Here is a 19,696-nt window from a genome sequence, read left to right on the forward strand (position 1 = left end):
TTAATTGAAGATTTAAACTGTGAATAAATAAAGATTGAAATTTGGAATAATTTGAAAATAATTTACTTTAATCTACCTAACAATTTATCGATAATGTAAATGTATATAATATTGAAAATATTTATAAAATTAACTTTATAAAATAGTTAAACATAATTTAAAAAAATGATAAATATTGTATTTAGAAACTACACTATGATAACCTATAATACAATTGGATAACAAAAACTTTCATGTTCACAAACTGACTTAAAGCATTCAATATAAAGCTATTCATATTATATTATGTAATTATGTTATATAGGCACTTATATTAATTGAAATTTTATTCATGTAAACAAAAAATAATATGAGACACATTGTTTAGGCACAATTGTTTCACCAAGATTGCTGTCATAATTATTATAAATTTCTAAAAGTTCATAATTTTTTTATAGTAAAATAGCGATCAATTAAATTTAATCATTAGCAAAAAATAATTTTATACTAATTATTTTTTAATTAAAAATTTCATCTTATTTACGTACTTATTCATAAAATTACGTTTAGGTTTCGTATCAATATCAAGCGATTGGAGGGAGCCTGGAATTTGTAGCTTTTTGTCATATTCATTCGATGAAATTGAATCATCTTCGTCTAATCCCGCACCACAGCTTCTTGTCTTAGTCATAGCACAACTTTTATTTTGCATTAAACCAACGCTATCGTCATAATTAATTAAATTTTCAGAGTCAGTTTCTTGCAAATTTGTTTTATCACAGTATTCTGTTACCTCTAATTGTATTTTATCCTCTTTTTCCTCTAAATTTCTTATATCAATATTTTCTTTCACTTTTTCATTAATTTGAGGTGTTTCAAATTTTAATGAACGCGGCTTAAGTCTTGGTACAGGTTGAGGACATAAATTCTCTTCATCCTGAAGTGATTCACCTTCTTTTGTAATTAACGTAGTGTCATTTGCAATTTGACTAGAAGTAAAAACTTCTTCATTAGCTTTAGTTCCTGTAATTTTATTATTTGATGATATTAAGTCAGATGATTTATTTTCATCTAACAGACCATCTAAACTTTTTGAATGTAGTTTTGGTGATAGTTGTTTAGTATCATCTGTCTTATTTCTGGAATTTTCATCTGATTGATCTAATAGCTCCAAAGATCGTGATCGGACGGAAGGCAAGGACGGATGTCTAGGCGGTCTCTGAGGTACTGAAGTTTTTCCAGGATATGTGTGAATAAACTTCAAGCGAGGTGATGTTGGAGGTATACTCATTAATCGATTAGGATTTGAGGATTTTCTGAACTTGCTAAAAGGAAAAAAACTATTAATAATAGAGAAATATATTAATAAAAAAAAAAAAAATAAATCTATGTACCTTGATGGAATGGCTGTGGGCGGGTATTCTAGTCAATCTTTACTATTTGTGGAGTCTTTGTCACTACCTCGACTTTCATTGCTATGCATTCTTTGATAATTTGGTGGTTGTCGAATATTTGAACTACCCGGTGTGCTAGGTGTTGTCACTTCCTTGGATCCGATTCCCCTTGGAATATTATTCATGACATCTGATCGCATAGGAATTTCACCTCGCATAAATCTAAAAAAATCAATCAATCATTTTTCATTCAATTCTAAATATAAAAAGATTATAAATAAATTTAATCAATCGTTACATAGTTTATTTGCCACTCGTTTACTAAGTATCTTATATAAAAAGCACAATAAGGTCATTCAATTCTAATTTGCAACTTGAGACAATGAAAAAAATGATCAAAATTAACCGGAAATAGAATAAAAAAGTAAAGTTAGTTCATACAATTATGTAAATTATTCTTGAGAGTGACATTTATATAGAATACCAAGGCTAAAATAATTTTAACTATTTAATATGAATGATAAACTAATAAAAAGACATGTCATATTTACCTTTCTAATTTGTCTACGCAAGCATCTTGATAATCGTGAATCCAACGAACACCATTGAAGTGACAAACTGCTCGCATATCTTCTGGTAATTCTTCGGGTTCAGGCCATTGAAAATTATCAATTATAGGAATGATATTACATTGAGACTGAAGAGCAGCCACGATTTCTCTATGAACCCAATCTTTACATTCATGATCTTGTGAACATCGATCTAAAGCTTTGGGCGTGAGTACGAGTAGAAAATGTTTAGCCTGGCGAATACTTTGAAGTAGATTATTATCAAATTTACCAGCTTCTAATCTTTCTACATCGATAAATACAGTAAAACCTCTCAATTGTAAGTGAACTTTAAGCAAACTAGCCAATTGGGATCCGTTGGATCGACGATAACTCACAAATACATCTAAACTTTTGTCTGGTGATTCGAGTTCACAAGAACTAAATTGATTAGAATGGCTATTTTTGATAGCATCAAGTATTCTTAACCTATGTATACTATTGGAAATTCCACACTCATTAATTAATTGGTCTTCGTTGATATTTTTGATTGAATCTTTATCAACACCAGCATTTAACATACTGTAAGTATAAATTGAAAATTCTTGACCAATTTGTTGCAAGAATGAGTTTAAATTACCAGCGTCTCGACTACTATAATCAGCCATTTTCTTCAAATTCTGTAATTCTCGTGTAAATCTTCGTCTTCTGATTCCATTGGTAAGGCCAATATCTTCTCTCAAGTTTTCCTCTGTTAGTTGTAGCAATAAATCTCCATCTACTCGACTCTCTACAAAATTTTGTGCATATTCAGCAAAGCCAATTTGGTTTATCCACTCTCTAACATCGTCTGTAGACCAAAGAGGTACTTGCTGACTTAACTTATGTGGGACTTCTTCACCCATAAGTCGAAGTGCTTGAGCGGCAAATTTAGAAGCTACAGCATTCGGACAACTTGCAACTTTTTTCAAGGGTTCAATAGCTCCAATGGCTCGAAATATTTCAGTATTTCCTTGTTGCTGTTTAATTTCAGCCTCCATACAGAAGTGAAATGCTGCTAAATTTCTAGCTTCTTCTCTTTTAGAGCTCAGTACTGGTACCAATCGTTCTAACCAGTTTTTCGCTTGACCATGAGCATGAGCTAAGTTTGATTTAGCAAACTCGTAAGGATTATGTGATGTAACAAAAGGTTCAACAAGATTTAAAGTTCCGGATTCCAACACAGATGCTTCTATTTCCTTATTAGCAACCAGAACAGCAATAGCAAGACACGCATAATACTTGATATTATCATCATTATGAAATGCTAGTGGAAACAACCACACCGGTACCTTTCGCTTAGCCATGGCTTCCTGATTTTCAGCACCACCGTAGAGTGATAAGTTAGCTAAAGCTCCAGCACAATGTCTCAATGTCTCTACATCATTCTTTCTACATTCGAAAAGAACTGCATCTAATCCACCTAAACGTATAACATCACTGCAAGTTCCTTCACTATGTTTAAATAGATGTTCGAGTATTCCAGTTCCAACTCTTGAGTGGTCAACAGAGTTTGCATTTTTCGTACAAATACACGCTACATTTACAACCTTTTCAAGTCCATTTTCTACTACATGAGCACGATTTTCTGTTGTTAAACACTGCTCTAATAATTGAGCTGAAGAAAATTGAAGTTCTTGATCACTTGATACACAATTGGACATTAAAAGATCTAATCCTCCTCGTAATCTCAATGTGTTACATAGAGTATATCCTAGTTCATGACCATGAGTTGGTACTGCCCAAGCTTTTTTAATTATTTCATTAACTCTGTTTAACAATAATGGAGCTTTTCCATTTTTATTTGAGTCTGAAGCTTTCAAACGCTCCAAAAAACTGTCTATAAATCCAGAATATTTAACAAGAACTTTTTCTACATCTTGGGAATTGGAATTTGAACACAGAAGATCTAAATCATCTAAAGGCAAAGAAAGAAGTTCATCTTCAGCAGGCCTTTTTCCATTCATTAGTTGGTTTACTGCTGATGCTGCTGTTAGCATTGACGACTTGGATGTCACACCTGATTTTGATGCTATTTTATAACTCGACTGTGAGCTAGAAGCTATGTGTTTTTCATGGTTATAAATTCCAGTAGAAGTCATTGTTTGTCGTTGTTGCTGCGCAGCCATTGCTTTCTGCAAATACAATTAGATATCGTTATCAAATAAATAATAATTAATTATACCAGCTATGAAGGATGATAAAAAATAAGTTAATTTACGATTATTATTATTTTAAAACAGTGAACATAAAATTTTATGTTTTTATGAAAAAATTATTAGAATTAGACGTTTTAGTCTATTTGAGAGTGTTCACCAATTATATATACTAATTATTATCAATAAGCACCTCTGTTGTTCTGAAATCAACACTCCACTTGTGTGACATTATAATTCAACAATTGAATTGACAAAAAATAAAGAAAACAAACTGTTTTATGTACTTAAGTGTCTGAGAAAAATATATGGATTAATTTAATTCAATAAATAGATTATAAGATGTCAAGATGTGTTGTGATTCAGCAAGCTGCTGTTCACTCCCAACTAGATAGATACACTTTGAAACTTCAGATATACCAGACAATCTTTTATATAAATCCAATAATATTAAATTTTTAAAAGCATGATAAAGTTGTTTAAAGAATTTTAACACTTCACTGAAGAGTTTAAAATAATCTGTCGATTTTCTGAGAATGGTTTGCGTCATCAAACCAAAATGGATCTTCTTCAAGACACTTTGAATATGTGTATTTACATGCACAATACAGTATATACCTAACAATTTACACTGTACATTCTTTGCTAGCACTGATTAATAAATGTTGCATTCTTTCTTATCTTCTTGTCGATGATTGGATCTTATATTTACAATCATAACGATTCCACATAAACTCATGTTAGTATTTGTTATCATATTTTTTTCGAAGTAGCTAACGACAGTTTTGAAATATTGATAAAGATTCATTTCTAATTTTATTACTTTTATACTTACTTTCTCAGAAGAAAATGAATCGCTTTGAAGTTTCATACTAGCAGCTGCTACATTGTTAGTTTCATGATGAGAAAGGTCTCCAGCTTTTAGACTTCTCTGTTCCTAATACAATAAATTTAAACAATTAATATCACAAATTATTTTCTTATGAAAAATATTGTAAACAAGTGTTTTGAAAAATTTTGAGTCATTAATAGCTAAGAACAATCAAAACAAAACATCCTAATTATAAAATCGTTTCATTTTTAGAATGAATAATAAATATTATTCCAAATAATTTATTTTATTTTTCCTCAAAATAATCTATTGAATTTTTTCTCGCTATATAATATTTTGTTTGAAAACTTTTTGAGTCGGTTTCTTATTTACGTTCTTGTTATTGTTTTAGTTATATTCAAAAATATATATGACCATTATTTTAGAGAAAATTTGACAAAATTGTTAATGACAATCAATAAAGACTTATATAACAAAATATTTCTTGGAAATAATATTATTCACCACTGTCTTAAAATAACATCAACAATGCGATCGATTTTACTCCAGAAAAAAATCATAATAACAATAATAATCTCATGCAATGTTCAAGGTCCGCACATTTTATCAAAGATTAATGAAAAGACGATTGAACGAAAAATGAATGATGAAAACTTTAAAATTAATACCACTTTAATATTTTTGGCATGATCTAGAAAATTCGGTGGCTTCTGAGAGTTGATATAAAATGAAATAAATTTAGAAAATTTGGTAAATCTGAGGCCCATTATAATAAAAAGAAAAGAGCCATGAATTTTTGCACAGCTCGTAGTTCGATAACAATAACACTACTGTATTCTACTCTGGGGTTAAAACCTATGTTAGTAATAGGGTAGTTTTCTTATTGACCGGCTTGGGAGTTTCCACAGTGATACACAGAGAAGTAAACATTTATATATATGTATGCAATAATCAGTGAAAAGCTCACGTGGCTATAGAAATAATGAATTAACTGCTGATCAATTTCTTTTTTAAATTTCAAATAATTAAATAAAGTAAATTTCTTCATACTAAATAAAAACATTTGATAGAAAAATAAGTAAATAATAATTTACCCTTGCTGCAGCTACACTTTTTTCAGCAGAAACTCCATCAACTTCAACTCTAGCTCGCGCAGCAGAAGCTAAGCTTTCTTCTTTGTAAGAAACATCACCAGCTTGGAGAGCTCTCATTTCAGCACTATTAGCAATAGCTTTTTCTGCGCTAAACCCATCAGTGACGACCTATATAGGAAATAAAATTGGCAACATAAGTAAAATTTTATTAATAAAAATAGATAAAATATAAAATAATCAACCGAGGCATCTACTTAACAATTAATCATTGACTGAGCTTTTACCTTCGTTTTAGATGCACTTGTCATTTTCTTCTGTTCAAATTTCATCGTCTCTGCACCGGTAGTAAGACCAATGTTGGGCATTGTGGACATATTTATTTTTGGACTCATAGAGTGAAGATCATTCAAAGGATTAAGGTTTGCAAGTTGTGATGATGAATTTACTGTTAAAGTTCCAACTCCAGTGACTGGTGGTGGTGTATCCGAATCAGGAAACGTAACTAGTGGTTCAATTTCATCATCTTCATCATCAGCACTTCTGACATCTCTGTATTAAAAAATATTTTGGTTTATCTCTAAATTTTTTTACGAGAATGAATAATGTTTTGATGACTTACCTGTCAACGAGATTTTCCATACTGTTTCTCAGCCTATGTGAAAAATTAGTTGATATGTTTTTCATTTCTGAGATACCTCTCTTAAGCTCAGTTAAATCGCTTTTCATAGAACTAGTCTTCATTTCACTAGATGAGGAAGATGTGAGTATCCTCTGAGAGGATTTAGCAACTCGACTACTCGTCGTTGTGCTGCTCGAGCTACTGCTACTTTGACTTTGATTCATCAGCATCTGTGAAAAGCAAATACATGTTAAACGGTTCATCTTCTTATGAAAGTTTCGTCTCAAAAAAATGCGCTATTTTGATTCTGCAGAGGCCATGACTCATGACTTCAAGCTTCGTTCATAGAATGTTGAGGACGTAAGCTTAGCTTAAAAATTGACCACATTGCAATAGCACAGTGATCCCTCTCTCACTTTAACTAAAGTACTTTTGGCAAGATAAATATTGAGAACATGCCAATTCATTTCAAGGTAAAATAAAATATTATGCAATGCTTAAGTTCATCTTTTTTAGTTAAATAAATGATAATTTATTTCATCAATTATAGGTTTAATTCATGATGCATATGATCTTGATATAGATCTGGTGAATAATTTCAAAATTTATCGTTAAATCATAAACGTTTTGACTAAAGACTCAATTAAAATTAAACTTGTTAATAAACAATAAACAGCTGTTCAAAAGTGAATAAAATTTTTTAATACAATTATGAGAAAAAACTTTAATATGAAAACAACAAATAATAATTTTTTTTCAGTTTATATTAAAATTTTATAAATATTATGAAATATAAATTAATGATATTTGTTTACGTTTGTATATTACATTTCACTATTGAAATACACTAAAAAAGTATCTTAGTAAACATAAAAAATGATTAAAATTTTTCTAATTACCTGTGAGCTTGAAGTTTGAGGATGAGCTACTCTACTTGTCACCAAGTTATTTTTTTTTTTGAAAATTTTCCATGACACTTTGCATACTTCCGTTTTCAGCTTCACTAGGAAATTCTGACATCTATAAAAGAAACAAAATTTTTAATAAAAAAAATGGTTAATTATTATAACACATTAGTAAATTAAAAAAAAAAAAAAAAGAAATTTCTTAAGCCTACACATAACCAATCTTCGATTAAATACTCAACGTTTAAATTAAAAAAATCACAGAATCCCACGCTTGCACAGTAGACAGTTCTGTTAATTAATAGCTAATTTTCTTGTATCAGAATATATTCTATAATACGATATTACCTAGATATTTATATGAATGGTAATAAAACTCAATGTATTAACAAAATGTACTTTCGATAATTCTCGAATCTCGACAGTATAAAGCATGATAAGTCAAGACATGATAATGAAAGAAAATATGTAAGCAATGAAGTAAAACCTCTGACACACGTGAGGAAACGAAAACTACGTCACGCGATTCTGCCCACGTGGAGACTGCATAAAATATGATGGTAATCTCTAGAGGTGTTTTTTATGTGTTTGTCAGTTGGGAAAATAACACGCATATCATTCTAGTTTGTTTTTTATCCCTAACGACTTGTTCCTACACATTTCTATTTATTTTCAATATTTTTTTTTACAAATACAAAGAAGATGACCTTGAGACATTTCGATTTAATATATTCTCTAAATCTTATTTATTAATTGTTTTCAATAAAATATTTGAATTTTCATGTATTACGTACGTACGCATGTGTAAAAAAATGAATTGTTCGAAAGTACTCATGTCTGTATATGCATGTTTTTTTTATAACAATTTTATTTACAACGACACAATTAGTTAAATATTGTATGTAAATAAGAAAAACAACAGAATAAAAATGTAAGATTCTGATGCCAGTGAAATGTTACAACACGATTCCTAAAAAGAATCACTGGTAAACTTAAATTATAGAAACTAGTGGACTGGAAGAGAACAGATTAGTCATACGATATGCGCGCCTCATATGTGCTGTGGCGAGCCATGTAACTTAGGATAACGTAAATGTCAAAAATCATAATTTTTTGTTTACGCACTTTGGAATGCATCTGTCAGGTAAAAACAAGCATGGAAATTCGGAGGATTACTTGTTTTTATTCCATTGAAATTCAAGTCTCTATAACTAATTATTGTAATTTAATCAAAACCTTTTTATTTCCTATTAACTAAACATCTTTTTAATGGCAACCTTACAACTGTTCTTCACATATTTTTTCAGGCTGTTTTTCTTTGGAAGTTTTTAAGATTTTTGGAGCAAACACTTTTTTTTTCATTAAATGATTTTATTATACGATGTATATTGTTATATAATTAGTAGAAAACGTATTTTTAATATTTTTTAATAATAAAAGCACATACGAATTATATTATAACCGTTTCCTGAATTTATATGACTATTTTAATAATCACCTGAGTCAATTTGGAGCTGAGATATATATAAATTGATTGCTCATTTCAGTTACAATTTTGTCTGATAAAATTTTTAGAAGCATGGGAATACAGGGATGTATATCTTATGTGTTACGTATGTGTATACGTTATTCTTCTCAGAAAAAGATTAAATGTAGTGGGGATAACTGTCATCCATACTCACACTAGTCATTGGATGAATGAGTCACACGTAGAATCAGACGCTGAATTTCTCACTATCTCAGACTTCTTTTCATTTTTTTCTTTTTACTCTTTTCTAAACTCTTACTTACATTTATTCTTGATATGGTAACATTATTGAGTACTCACATCCTATCGTCTATTCTAAGCATTTCCTGTATAACCATAAATAGCAAACTTCGGATATATTAATTGACATTTAACTAGCTTTTATTTAATTATATTATCAAATAAATTCATTATTATTCAATTTTAATCTAAGTATATTTATCTGAATTAAATAGTCATTCAAAGAATTTAAAAAAAAACTTTAAAAGAAAATTTAATGGGTTTTAGAGTAGCTTCTGATCTATGTGACCTTGACATCGGATGTGGTCACTGAAATTTTAATTTCAATTTTCGGTTATGGCATAAAAGAATCAATTTAAATATATCAATCATTTCTAAGAAAGTTATAAATAACACAGTCAAATAAAACCTCTAAATATTTCTCATCATAATTAATTCGTTATATATTTTAAATGTAATCAAAAAAATTTATTAATAAGAGATTCTTTGTTTCTATACATTATCACCAAGGGTAAATGTATTTTTATTTGTAAACAATTAGTAGAGTTGTTATATAACTATGCAGATGTAATTAATTAATAGGGTCATATTTTTACTTTTTTTTTGTTTATCAACACGTACGCATGAATAAAAAAATTTTGCAATGCTGTGATTAAAACAATTTTGATTCACATTGATCCTCAATCTTTAGTCAAGGTCAATTGTATGGTTTTCGCCTTGAACAAAAAGTCTAATTGTTTCAATAAAATTGATCAATTATAATTATAACAGTATATACGATTATATTGTATTTTTAATATGATACGAAGAGAGAAAGAGTTATGAAAGCACGTCCTTGCGTTTCCGGTTACTATATACACAACGATGAATCACATTCATTCATGTAATCTCTCCCTACTACTACATACTTCTTATACGAATCGTGTACTAGTCCTATACCAAGAAAAATGTCATACATCTCATCATTTACACAAATAGCTCTACATTACATTGAACACTGATAATGAAAATAACAATAATCATAATAATAAGCTAAAGATAAAAGCCACATGAGGTTTCAGTAGAAAAAGAGAATGTTTTGTGTATGAGAATAAAGATTTACCGACTAATAATTGTGTGACTCATTCCGGAATTTCGGTGATGAATAAGTATGAAGAAAATTTTTCTCTTTTTATTTTTTTCTCACAGTATAAAAATTTGTTCTTCTTTCATAGAATAGGTTTTTTGCTCCATTTTTAATCTTAAAATTCAAGGAATATTCATCTCTTTCGACCCACGGTATATTCTACTTTATTTATTTATTTAATTATTAAATAAAATGAGCAAATTTAACAGAGATTCCTCAGGTTAATAGGTAAGTTGGCCTCGCACATATTTTATTGTGAAGAAAATGACAGAGCGGCGACAATATATCCATTGATATGCGTAGCGGCAAGTCTTTGATTGACTTTGTATAAGTAAAAACTTGTATGTAATCTCGTCTATGATCAGTCATCATTAACTATGTCAATAAATATATTCTTGTTTTCTTGGTAAATACGCGTATGTACTACATGTTATGTCTTCGAGTAATCTAGCTAAACTAAATACCGCGTAATATAAAACAACAAATATGTAATCATCAAATCAATTATATACTTTCAACCTAATAGCTACTATGACCTTACCATTTTACATTTTTTTTCTTCTATCATTATATCATTTTTCACAATAGTGTATGTACTATTTTCAATCTTTTGATTATTTTTATATATTTGTTGACAATTAAAGAACAATTGTTTGAAGGAGTTTTATCTATTGAGTGATTTAACAAAACACTTTACAATAATATTATTTGTGAGAACTAGCTATTTTGGAGCCTTTTTACTCCATTTTCTTGTAAAAGAATTTCGAGTTTATATGTTTTACGTTGACTTTCTTCATAACAGTATTGATGAAGGAATAATAAATATTAAATTAGCGTTGCAAAAATATGAATATTATTACTATTAATTTAAATGAGAGTGTAATTACAATAGATATTGAATAATTAATGCTAATGTATGTGTGCAATAGAAGCTAAGTAGCAGGACTTAATTGCGACATGATAAAAGAAAAGTGATCAATTATACTTTTATAAAAGTATATTTGATCAATCAAACGAATATGAACACTTTATACATTATTTTTTATTATCTGTTGAATTTTCATTCTTAAAACGAACTCAATTATTCTTTGGAAACGTTTGGCAATGTTTTTCCAGATTCTATAGAAATAATGTTAGAAAAGAATGTGTTATTTGAAAAAAATTCTTTTATTTGAAGATGTTTCTAGTGGAGTTATTGTATTCTAAGAAATATGCTTTTAATAATCTTAAAGAGAATTATTCTTGTAATAATATTTTTGATTATTGAAAAATTACATAAAAGAACTTGCTACTTACAAACTTTTGTTAATCTAGCTAAACGAAACATAGTATTTAACAGAAATAAATGAAACAATTTTTAGGAATTAATGCAATAATTGAAATAAGCAAAAAACAACTTCCGGTAGAATAATAATGTCGTTATAGAGTTAAGTAAAGAGGTCGAAGACATGCTGGATGAATAGCTTAGCTCGTTGAGTAATTATACAGCATTCTGGACCCCTATATTATGGCAATGGTGATGGCGATGATGATAAAGACACTTGGACATTTCTAAACGCCTCATTGTATTATAACTATTTGCTGGAAACCAATAAAGCTCTTTATTATTCCGTTGATCACGATTTTTCCTTTTGTTATCCGTCACAATTGTAGATTGTATTCGATTTTTTATTATAATTGAATTTAAAATAGATGATGGTAGTCTTGAAAGAAATCAGCAATATATCGAATACGTATATGAGTATGCATATATATATAACTTCCGTGAAATATATTTATACGTAGTCACAAATGAAGTTGAACTATTTATAAAGTTTCTAAACCTAGTTTTCAAGAACTACAACACGATAACTGGTGATCCATTTGAAAAATCTTCAAGGCAATTTATAGGTATTCTAAAAACGACTGCTAATTGAAAGTGTTTTTGAACTTTTTTTTTTGTTTCATAAATACGTATCTGAAAAAAATATTTCTTGTGAAAGTTTTATTTTTAAGAGGTTTTAAATTTTTAAATCCAAAGATAACTTTTTTTATCCGCAATAATGTAACCCACTTTCATGATACTAAGAATTGCGAAAATAGTATTCAAAGAAATTTTCAAATAAAAATGAAAGTGTTTTTCATTCTTTCGTTTCATTTTTTATACGTCACTTTAACTTTTACCGTACAATAAAGTTCAAGGTCTTTTATAGAAACTTCGAAAGAATTTTTTTTAAACAACTTGCAGACCTTGGAAATTCTTCTTGTTTCATTTCCAGATCATTCTTTCAATTCCAAATGTATCGATATTAATAATAAAAATAATTATTACTAATGTTAACCAATACTTATACATAAAATTTACTCCTTACTTTATTCTGGAATCCAGAAAAAAAATTACGTCGTGGAGTTGGATTGTATGAAGAAGTCATGATGTTTTTATTGACAACCATTGTTCATTAAAAAAATATATTTCCAAATAACTTTTGAGTTTTGCTTTAACACTTTCTAGTAATATTTAGTTACATTTGATAATTAATTAGTTTGATCAAAATCATCAACGATAAGATTTTGGCACCAACATAAAACTTCACATGTTCACATGTCGCCTTGTCATCATAAGAAGAAGACTGGCATGTATTCACGACGGTTAAACTTAACTTTTAACGGCTTTAAAACACACCAAATTCACCGATATACAACTACCATACTAAAAGTATGCGTAGGTTTAAAGCATCATTTATATGTTATCCCCTCTTCCAAACATCTCCTCCAATAAACTGAGATAAACGCAGCTAAGTGTTGCGCACAAATCATCTGCGCATTACCACTATCCTATTGAGATGACCTTCGCGCTGATGGAATTGTTTAAAAAGTCACTTCTGTAGAGCTCATATTTACCAAAAAAGTTTTTAATTAATTACAACTAGATTATAAAAATCTTATGATGCAGATCATTATTTGAGATCCAAAAGATCAGCACGAAAAGTATTAAAATCAAAACGTCAATTATTTTTCATAACAAGAATAATATTTAAATAGAAAGTCATTTTCAAACATTTAAAATGCACTGTGAAGACTGCACTGAATTGATCATCTAATGAATGAAGGTAATTCATTAATTTCATCTACTAAATTTTAAGAATAATTATATGAGCAAAAATAAATAGTTGTGTTTCAAAATAAACATATACATGTATGTCTCAGATGAACAAAGTGAATAATAAATGATACATCATCTGATTTTTGTCTTTCTCTATGATTTATTTTTTATTTTATAAACTCTATATCTAATTTTATAGATTGAATTGGAAATCAAAGATCTATAAATGACACCTTGAGGCACTTATTGCCAATTTATATTGCTAATTACAAACTATAAATCATTACATAAAGGTGATATTTAGGTGACCAAGAAATATCATACAATACTGTTTCATAAAATAGTGATTTCAATGCTTAAATTATCCAACAGAATATTCCATTTTATTTGATATTAACTTTAAGTAAGTTTTCATATCGTCAACTATAAATATTATTAATAAATAACATTTCGAAAAATTGATTGAAGTAAAAAAAAAAAAAAAGATAAAACATAATGCATATTTCAAATACTTTACAAGTATGTCAAAGTATATAAAACAATACACGTTTAAATATTACTCATTGTGAAGCAAACACAAGTATAATTATGTTGCATAGCTGAGTTGAATATGCAATTATTTTTAATCCCTCCTTTAATAGATTTTGAAGTTTAACTAATTTAATTAATCATTTCTAGTAATCCTTAATTCTACGAAAAACTGATAAAGATATTATCTTTTTCTGTTCACCCCCAAAATGGGACGATCATAAAAATGAACTTTAGATAGTTAATCAATTGTGTGACCTTTAAATTAATAAATTATTGATATGTTTAAAGGTGTTTCGCAGATAACTGATGAAAGAATTATAAAATAACTGATAATCCTATACAATAGAAGAGTCCAGGTAAATATGTTCACCTGTTACACTCTAAAATATAAACTCATATATCAACTAATTTTATGATAAACTCAAAACAGTCATACATACACTTTTGTAATTACTGCTTAAATAAATTAGATAGAACATGACAAATGTGGTGAATTCTATCAGTTAAATAATAAGTTGTTTATCTAACGTGACTTTCGAAAAGTTACAACCATCAAACAAGAATCTATTAGTGTAGTACGTGTTTCTAAATTTTATTATTATAGAAATAACCTTAAAGTATTATTTATTTCTTATTTTTTCCACCTCTATAATGACTTGTTTTAGTGATACAACAATCTTTAGCCAATATCGTTAATAGTATTTTTATGTCTTAATATCTATATAAATCATTGTTATGTATATTTTTCCATCAACGTTATAATGTATTTTATTCCAAGTTTTATAACTAATAAAATGTTTCTCCTTTTTTTTATTATCATGCGCTACTTGCCATTGTATTTCTCAGCCTCTTAAATAAGCCTGTAAACTGTGGCCTCTTGTCAAGCATTCGTAGAAGATGAAGATAATTGTAATTTTACCACGTTTGATATGCATCGGTTTAATTCAACCAATCCTGAAGGAATTTATGGAAATAATAAAGTTCAAGTAGTAAGTGACGTGTATCCGTAAAAGTTAATGGAAGTACTCATTTAGTTGTGTCTTAAAGTATGATTATCAGCTCAAGTCAAATAATGCTGGTGATGCAGGATGAAGCAACTTGCCTGATTGTCCGATGTAATTATTACGCTAGACGGAATGTCCCGAATTAGGGGCGAGTCATACGAGGAAAAAATAACCATACACAGATGTTATAAAAGAGAAGAAATAAAAATTAAATATAAGATGTTATTATGTTTCACAGCACAATTATCACTGCTCTCAATCTTTCACATATTAACCCCTATTTTTCGCCATTATTTACACTTTAATTGTAACTATGAGTACACTCATTTACATTTACAGTATCTATTTTCTTTAAGTTTTATCCATCAGTGGAATCAGATAGTCTATGTTTATAGTTTATTTTTAAAAACATGATAAATAAAATTGTTTCTAATTTTATGTAATTGATAAATAGCACTGATTATTTTTTTTTACTTTAGATATATCTACGATGACGTGAATGTATTTATATAATTCCACTTGTTGGAGGAAATTTATTATTTTATTAAGACAAATCCAGTGTTAAGTAAATCTCGAGTAATAAGAACACGAAATAGTGAAGAGAAATCTTTTTGGAGACAAATGAATTTGTTATTTAAATAACAAAAGTAATCAATAGTACGAACATTAAGCTGATGTTTCAATAAAAAAAACGTTTAAGTTTTAATAAAATCATTTATGTACATTTTCGTAGATTAATCTTTTATTTATTAAAAACTAAATTGAACTTTTGAATATTTTATGTACAGCTATTAATGGTAGTAGGTAATTAAAAATAATTACCATATTCATCACATTATAAAGAACCGATGAAACATACACGTGGTAATACGATGATGCATCATTAAAATTATGTCACTGATTGTAAAAATGGGTCATAAAACCGCAACAGTAGTAACATTTATTTTTTTTCATTTTGCTTACAATTTATATATATATCTACAGTGCGTTTAAAAAAGTGTGTGACACGTAGTTACATGCTGAGATTGAGTTTTTAATTGAGAGCATTTATATATGTAAATTATGAATATACCTTTTTATATTAACTTCAACTCTAAGATCAATTTTCTCACGATATTTTTCAAGACTTATGACATGTCATATTAAGTAATATCTTGTTTTTTTTTGTTCAATGTAATTTTTACGAGACATATTAACGACAATGTAAGAAAATTAGCTTTTTTTGTTTGTGAATAATAATAGATAATTTTCTTCTTAGAGGAATACTGAGTCCAGTCTTTATGGATAATCGTCGGAAACATCAATTCTTGTTAAAGCGTAGGAGATTTACAAGTATATGTACGTATAGGTAGTATCTACTTTTTATATGTTTCTTAATAGTATCATGAATTGTTTTATTTCTCACTGTTTAACGTAGACTTGATAATAACATCAAATGACTTCCACCAAATAGATAACATGACTTATTACATCCTTTTATTTTACTAAACAATTATTTGATCATTATGAGCTAAGAAAAAAACAATGATTATATAAAACTTTAATTTTGCAATAAAAAATTTTTTTCAAACATTGTTTGTTTTCTTTTTCAATGTTTACTATTTAATTAACTACAAAATTATTGGATAATTAATTTTTTATAAATAGCCCATTGTCGAGGTTTTTCCAACTAAAATTTATTTGATCTATAATTGAATTCTTTATAGCTTTTGCTAGAATTAAAGTGATCAATAGATCAACAGATCATTTTTTTTGTCGATGTTTCCAGAATTTATTATAAATGGCTTGTTTTATATTACCGTTTTTATAGATATATTTCTTTTTTTTCATACATAATTTATTCCGCTCCAATCTAAAATCTGCAATAAGATGTGATAAATATTTTTTTTTTAAGACTTTTTTATGAAAACAAGTTTTACATTTGAATTGACATAATAAAAAAAATATCTTTAATTATTCAATAGTGATTCTTGTTAAAAATCTTCCAAAATATTAAATTCTTTTGTTAAAATAGAATTTGAACCCGTAAGAATACCATTTTACAGAAAACGTATAACAACGTTTATAATTTTGAAAAAAAAAACTCAAAGTTTTATTAAATATTCCATCATACTTGAAAACAGTCTGATCCAAGTCCAAGCTTCAGGATATTTTGAATAAAACTAATTTCGCAAGAGGGTTGTGTGATTATTTATGAAGGTATCTGTCGGATTATCTGTTAAATAGGCAGCCAGTAGTTATAAGGCGATAGTTCATCAATCATGATAGTCTTGAAGGCCGAGATTGCTACTCACAGTGACCGGTTAGGTTTGCGATTGGACATGGAAAAAGATTGCATCCGGTCGCCCACGCGGCGATTCCTCTCCTCAACTCTTATTCTTACAGCGTCCTTTTAACATCGTTCTCTTCGCAGCTTTTTATCTAGCTCGTAGTAGACGACGTTGTTCCAGCTCAATTCCATTCATGTGCGACCCACTTGAATTTCATTCAACTGCGTCCCTGACGCCTTTCTCTTATTTCTCACTTCAATTTTCTCTCGCATTTATTATCATAATACATTATCTCAATTAATCTACCATTAGAGCTTTTCCCATAAACAAAAAAAATTCCTAATGAATCTCTCATATTTAAAAGACTAATTCACTTGCACTCATTTTTGAAATTATTTTCTATTAAATATTGCTTTCATATTAATCTGTACGTGTTTTCAATACGTTATTATGTTTACAGCTATCAGGAATAAGCTATTGATAAGAATACAAATAACCTATATTAAGTGAATGCACGGTTCGATATATGCTAATTTCTATGCATATCTTTCAATAAAAAAAAACGAAAAAAAACCATGTCTCGTTTTTCCTGTATCATACATCAAAAAGATAAAATGTCATTCTACTGATAAAAATGACAGTTCAATTTGTGCCCATTGGTCCATTGTTTACCTTCATCGTTTCCTTCACATCACCAAATACGTGAAAAATTTGTCATTTATAAAACTGTTGAAAAATGATGGTAAGATTACTTTCAAATGTTCAATTATATTAATAATTGCTCTTCAACTTAGTGAGAATAAATTATCTAAAAATCAGACAGTCAACATTATTGGAACAAGTCGTTGAATACTTTATGAGATAAATTTTGTCAAATTCCATTCTATATAAAAGTTATTTTGAAAATATTTTTTATCTTAAAATAATATAATTTCTACACAAAACAACAAGACAATTTTTTGAGTTTAGATTTAGATGTAAAAAAAAGATCAATCTGAATAAAACAAAAAAGGGTGAGTAACTTTATCATACAACCTTAAAGGGCAAGAAAACATACGTACACATGTGATATTCATATATACGTATGTGAACGTACACATGTGTATAAATCTGAAGAATAAGAAAAAGAAGGTGAAGACGAAGCAGAAAAAGATGTGGAAAAAGAAAAAGTAGAAGGACGAGGAGAACCAAGAATAGCCCACAGGGCTCAATGACCTCGTCACGTGAGTCAAAGTCCATGGTAATATATATATGTATCCATATTTTCTTTTTCTAAATATTGTAAAGTCTATTTTCCTATGGCTGTTTAATTGGTCCCAATTCAAATTTATAAAGGTTACTTAATAAGAAAAACTTACTTATACTATTTCAAAGTACTTACGAATCGTCCACGGTAATCTAAAGGTGATGACTGAACCGGCACTTCTGGTGCTGTAATACTCCGTTTAAAGGGTTTATTACCCTTTGTAGTGTTCATTGTAGTCCTCATTATTCTTTCAAACACTTTATTTAATTTTTAGACAAGTTTGTAATTCTTTCATAGCATGTTTAACTATTGTCGTATAAAATTAAAACTTAAACTTGGTAATATTGTTCACGTTACTTCACAAAAAACAAACATAGCTCAAGTGTCTGGTTAAACTGTTGTTGATAATGTTGATACTTGCAAGTAAATATGATGATCAAGTATCTGATAATTTTATAGATATAATACAACAACTTAATAATAAACACGGAGGAATTATATTAGTATAGAGAAGTCGTCGATCGTGTAGCGTTGCAAACAGTGTACTAAAGGAGTGAGATGGGTTGTCTTAAGAATTGTTGAGACGCCAAGTTCTGACTCCACTACTCTTGATGTTGAATGCTGGTAAAGCAATCAAATAGAAAGCGATAGTAACCAGACATTAGAAGTCTACACGTACACTGATATAGAATAGTATAAAGTGAATAGAATATTTGAGAAAAACAGTAAAGACTTACCTGACTGATGTTTATAAACATTCATGACACTTTAATTCTCAGCTACTTTTTCTCTACTTGTCTTCAGGTGTCAGCAAAAAATGATCGCTTGAATACGTGATTCACTGAGTTATAATTTCAAATTTGACGAGGTAGTTTAAATAAACGTTTAAAAGCCAGTGGAGACAGGTTGAAATTACTATTTTTAAATTAAATTTTTCATAAATAAGTCTTTGAAATGGACGTAATATAAAATTGAAATTATATTTTATAACGTATAATGAAAGAAAGTTGATATTCCTTAATTATTATAAAATCATCTATTTACTTTTCAAAAGTAATCCAGATAGAAATTAAAACATGGAATACAATTTTGTTTCGAATATT

The 19,696-nt window shown here is 28.4% G+C and overlaps 1 protein-coding gene across 1 annotated transcript; it reads right to left on the reverse strand.

Annotated features, from left to right (window-relative positions):
- Positions 1-243: 243 nt before the first annotated feature.
- On the reverse strand, positions 244-19,276 carry Sarm (sterile alpha and armadillo motif). The gene is given in 10 exon segments (XM_035086977.1): positions 244-1,299; positions 1,420-1,595; positions 1,925-4,095; positions 4,952-5,053; positions 6,043-6,210; positions 6,327-6,591; positions 6,662-6,891; positions 7,561-7,630; positions 7,632-7,681; positions 18,729-19,276. Coding segments are annotated over 10 exon segments (4,149 nt in total). The 5' UTR covers positions 18,837-19,276; the 3' UTR covers positions 244-490.
- Positions 19,277-19,696: the final 420 nt, after the last annotated feature.

The sequence above is a fragment of the Chelonus insularis genome, unplaced genomic scaffold (genome assembly GCF_013357705.1).
Source record: "Chelonus insularis isolate UGA/USDA-ARS -01 unplaced genomic scaffold, ASM1335770v1 contig_405_pilon, whole genome shotgun sequence".
NCBI lineage: Eukaryota > Metazoa > Arthropoda > Insecta > Hymenoptera > Braconidae > Chelonus > Chelonus insularis.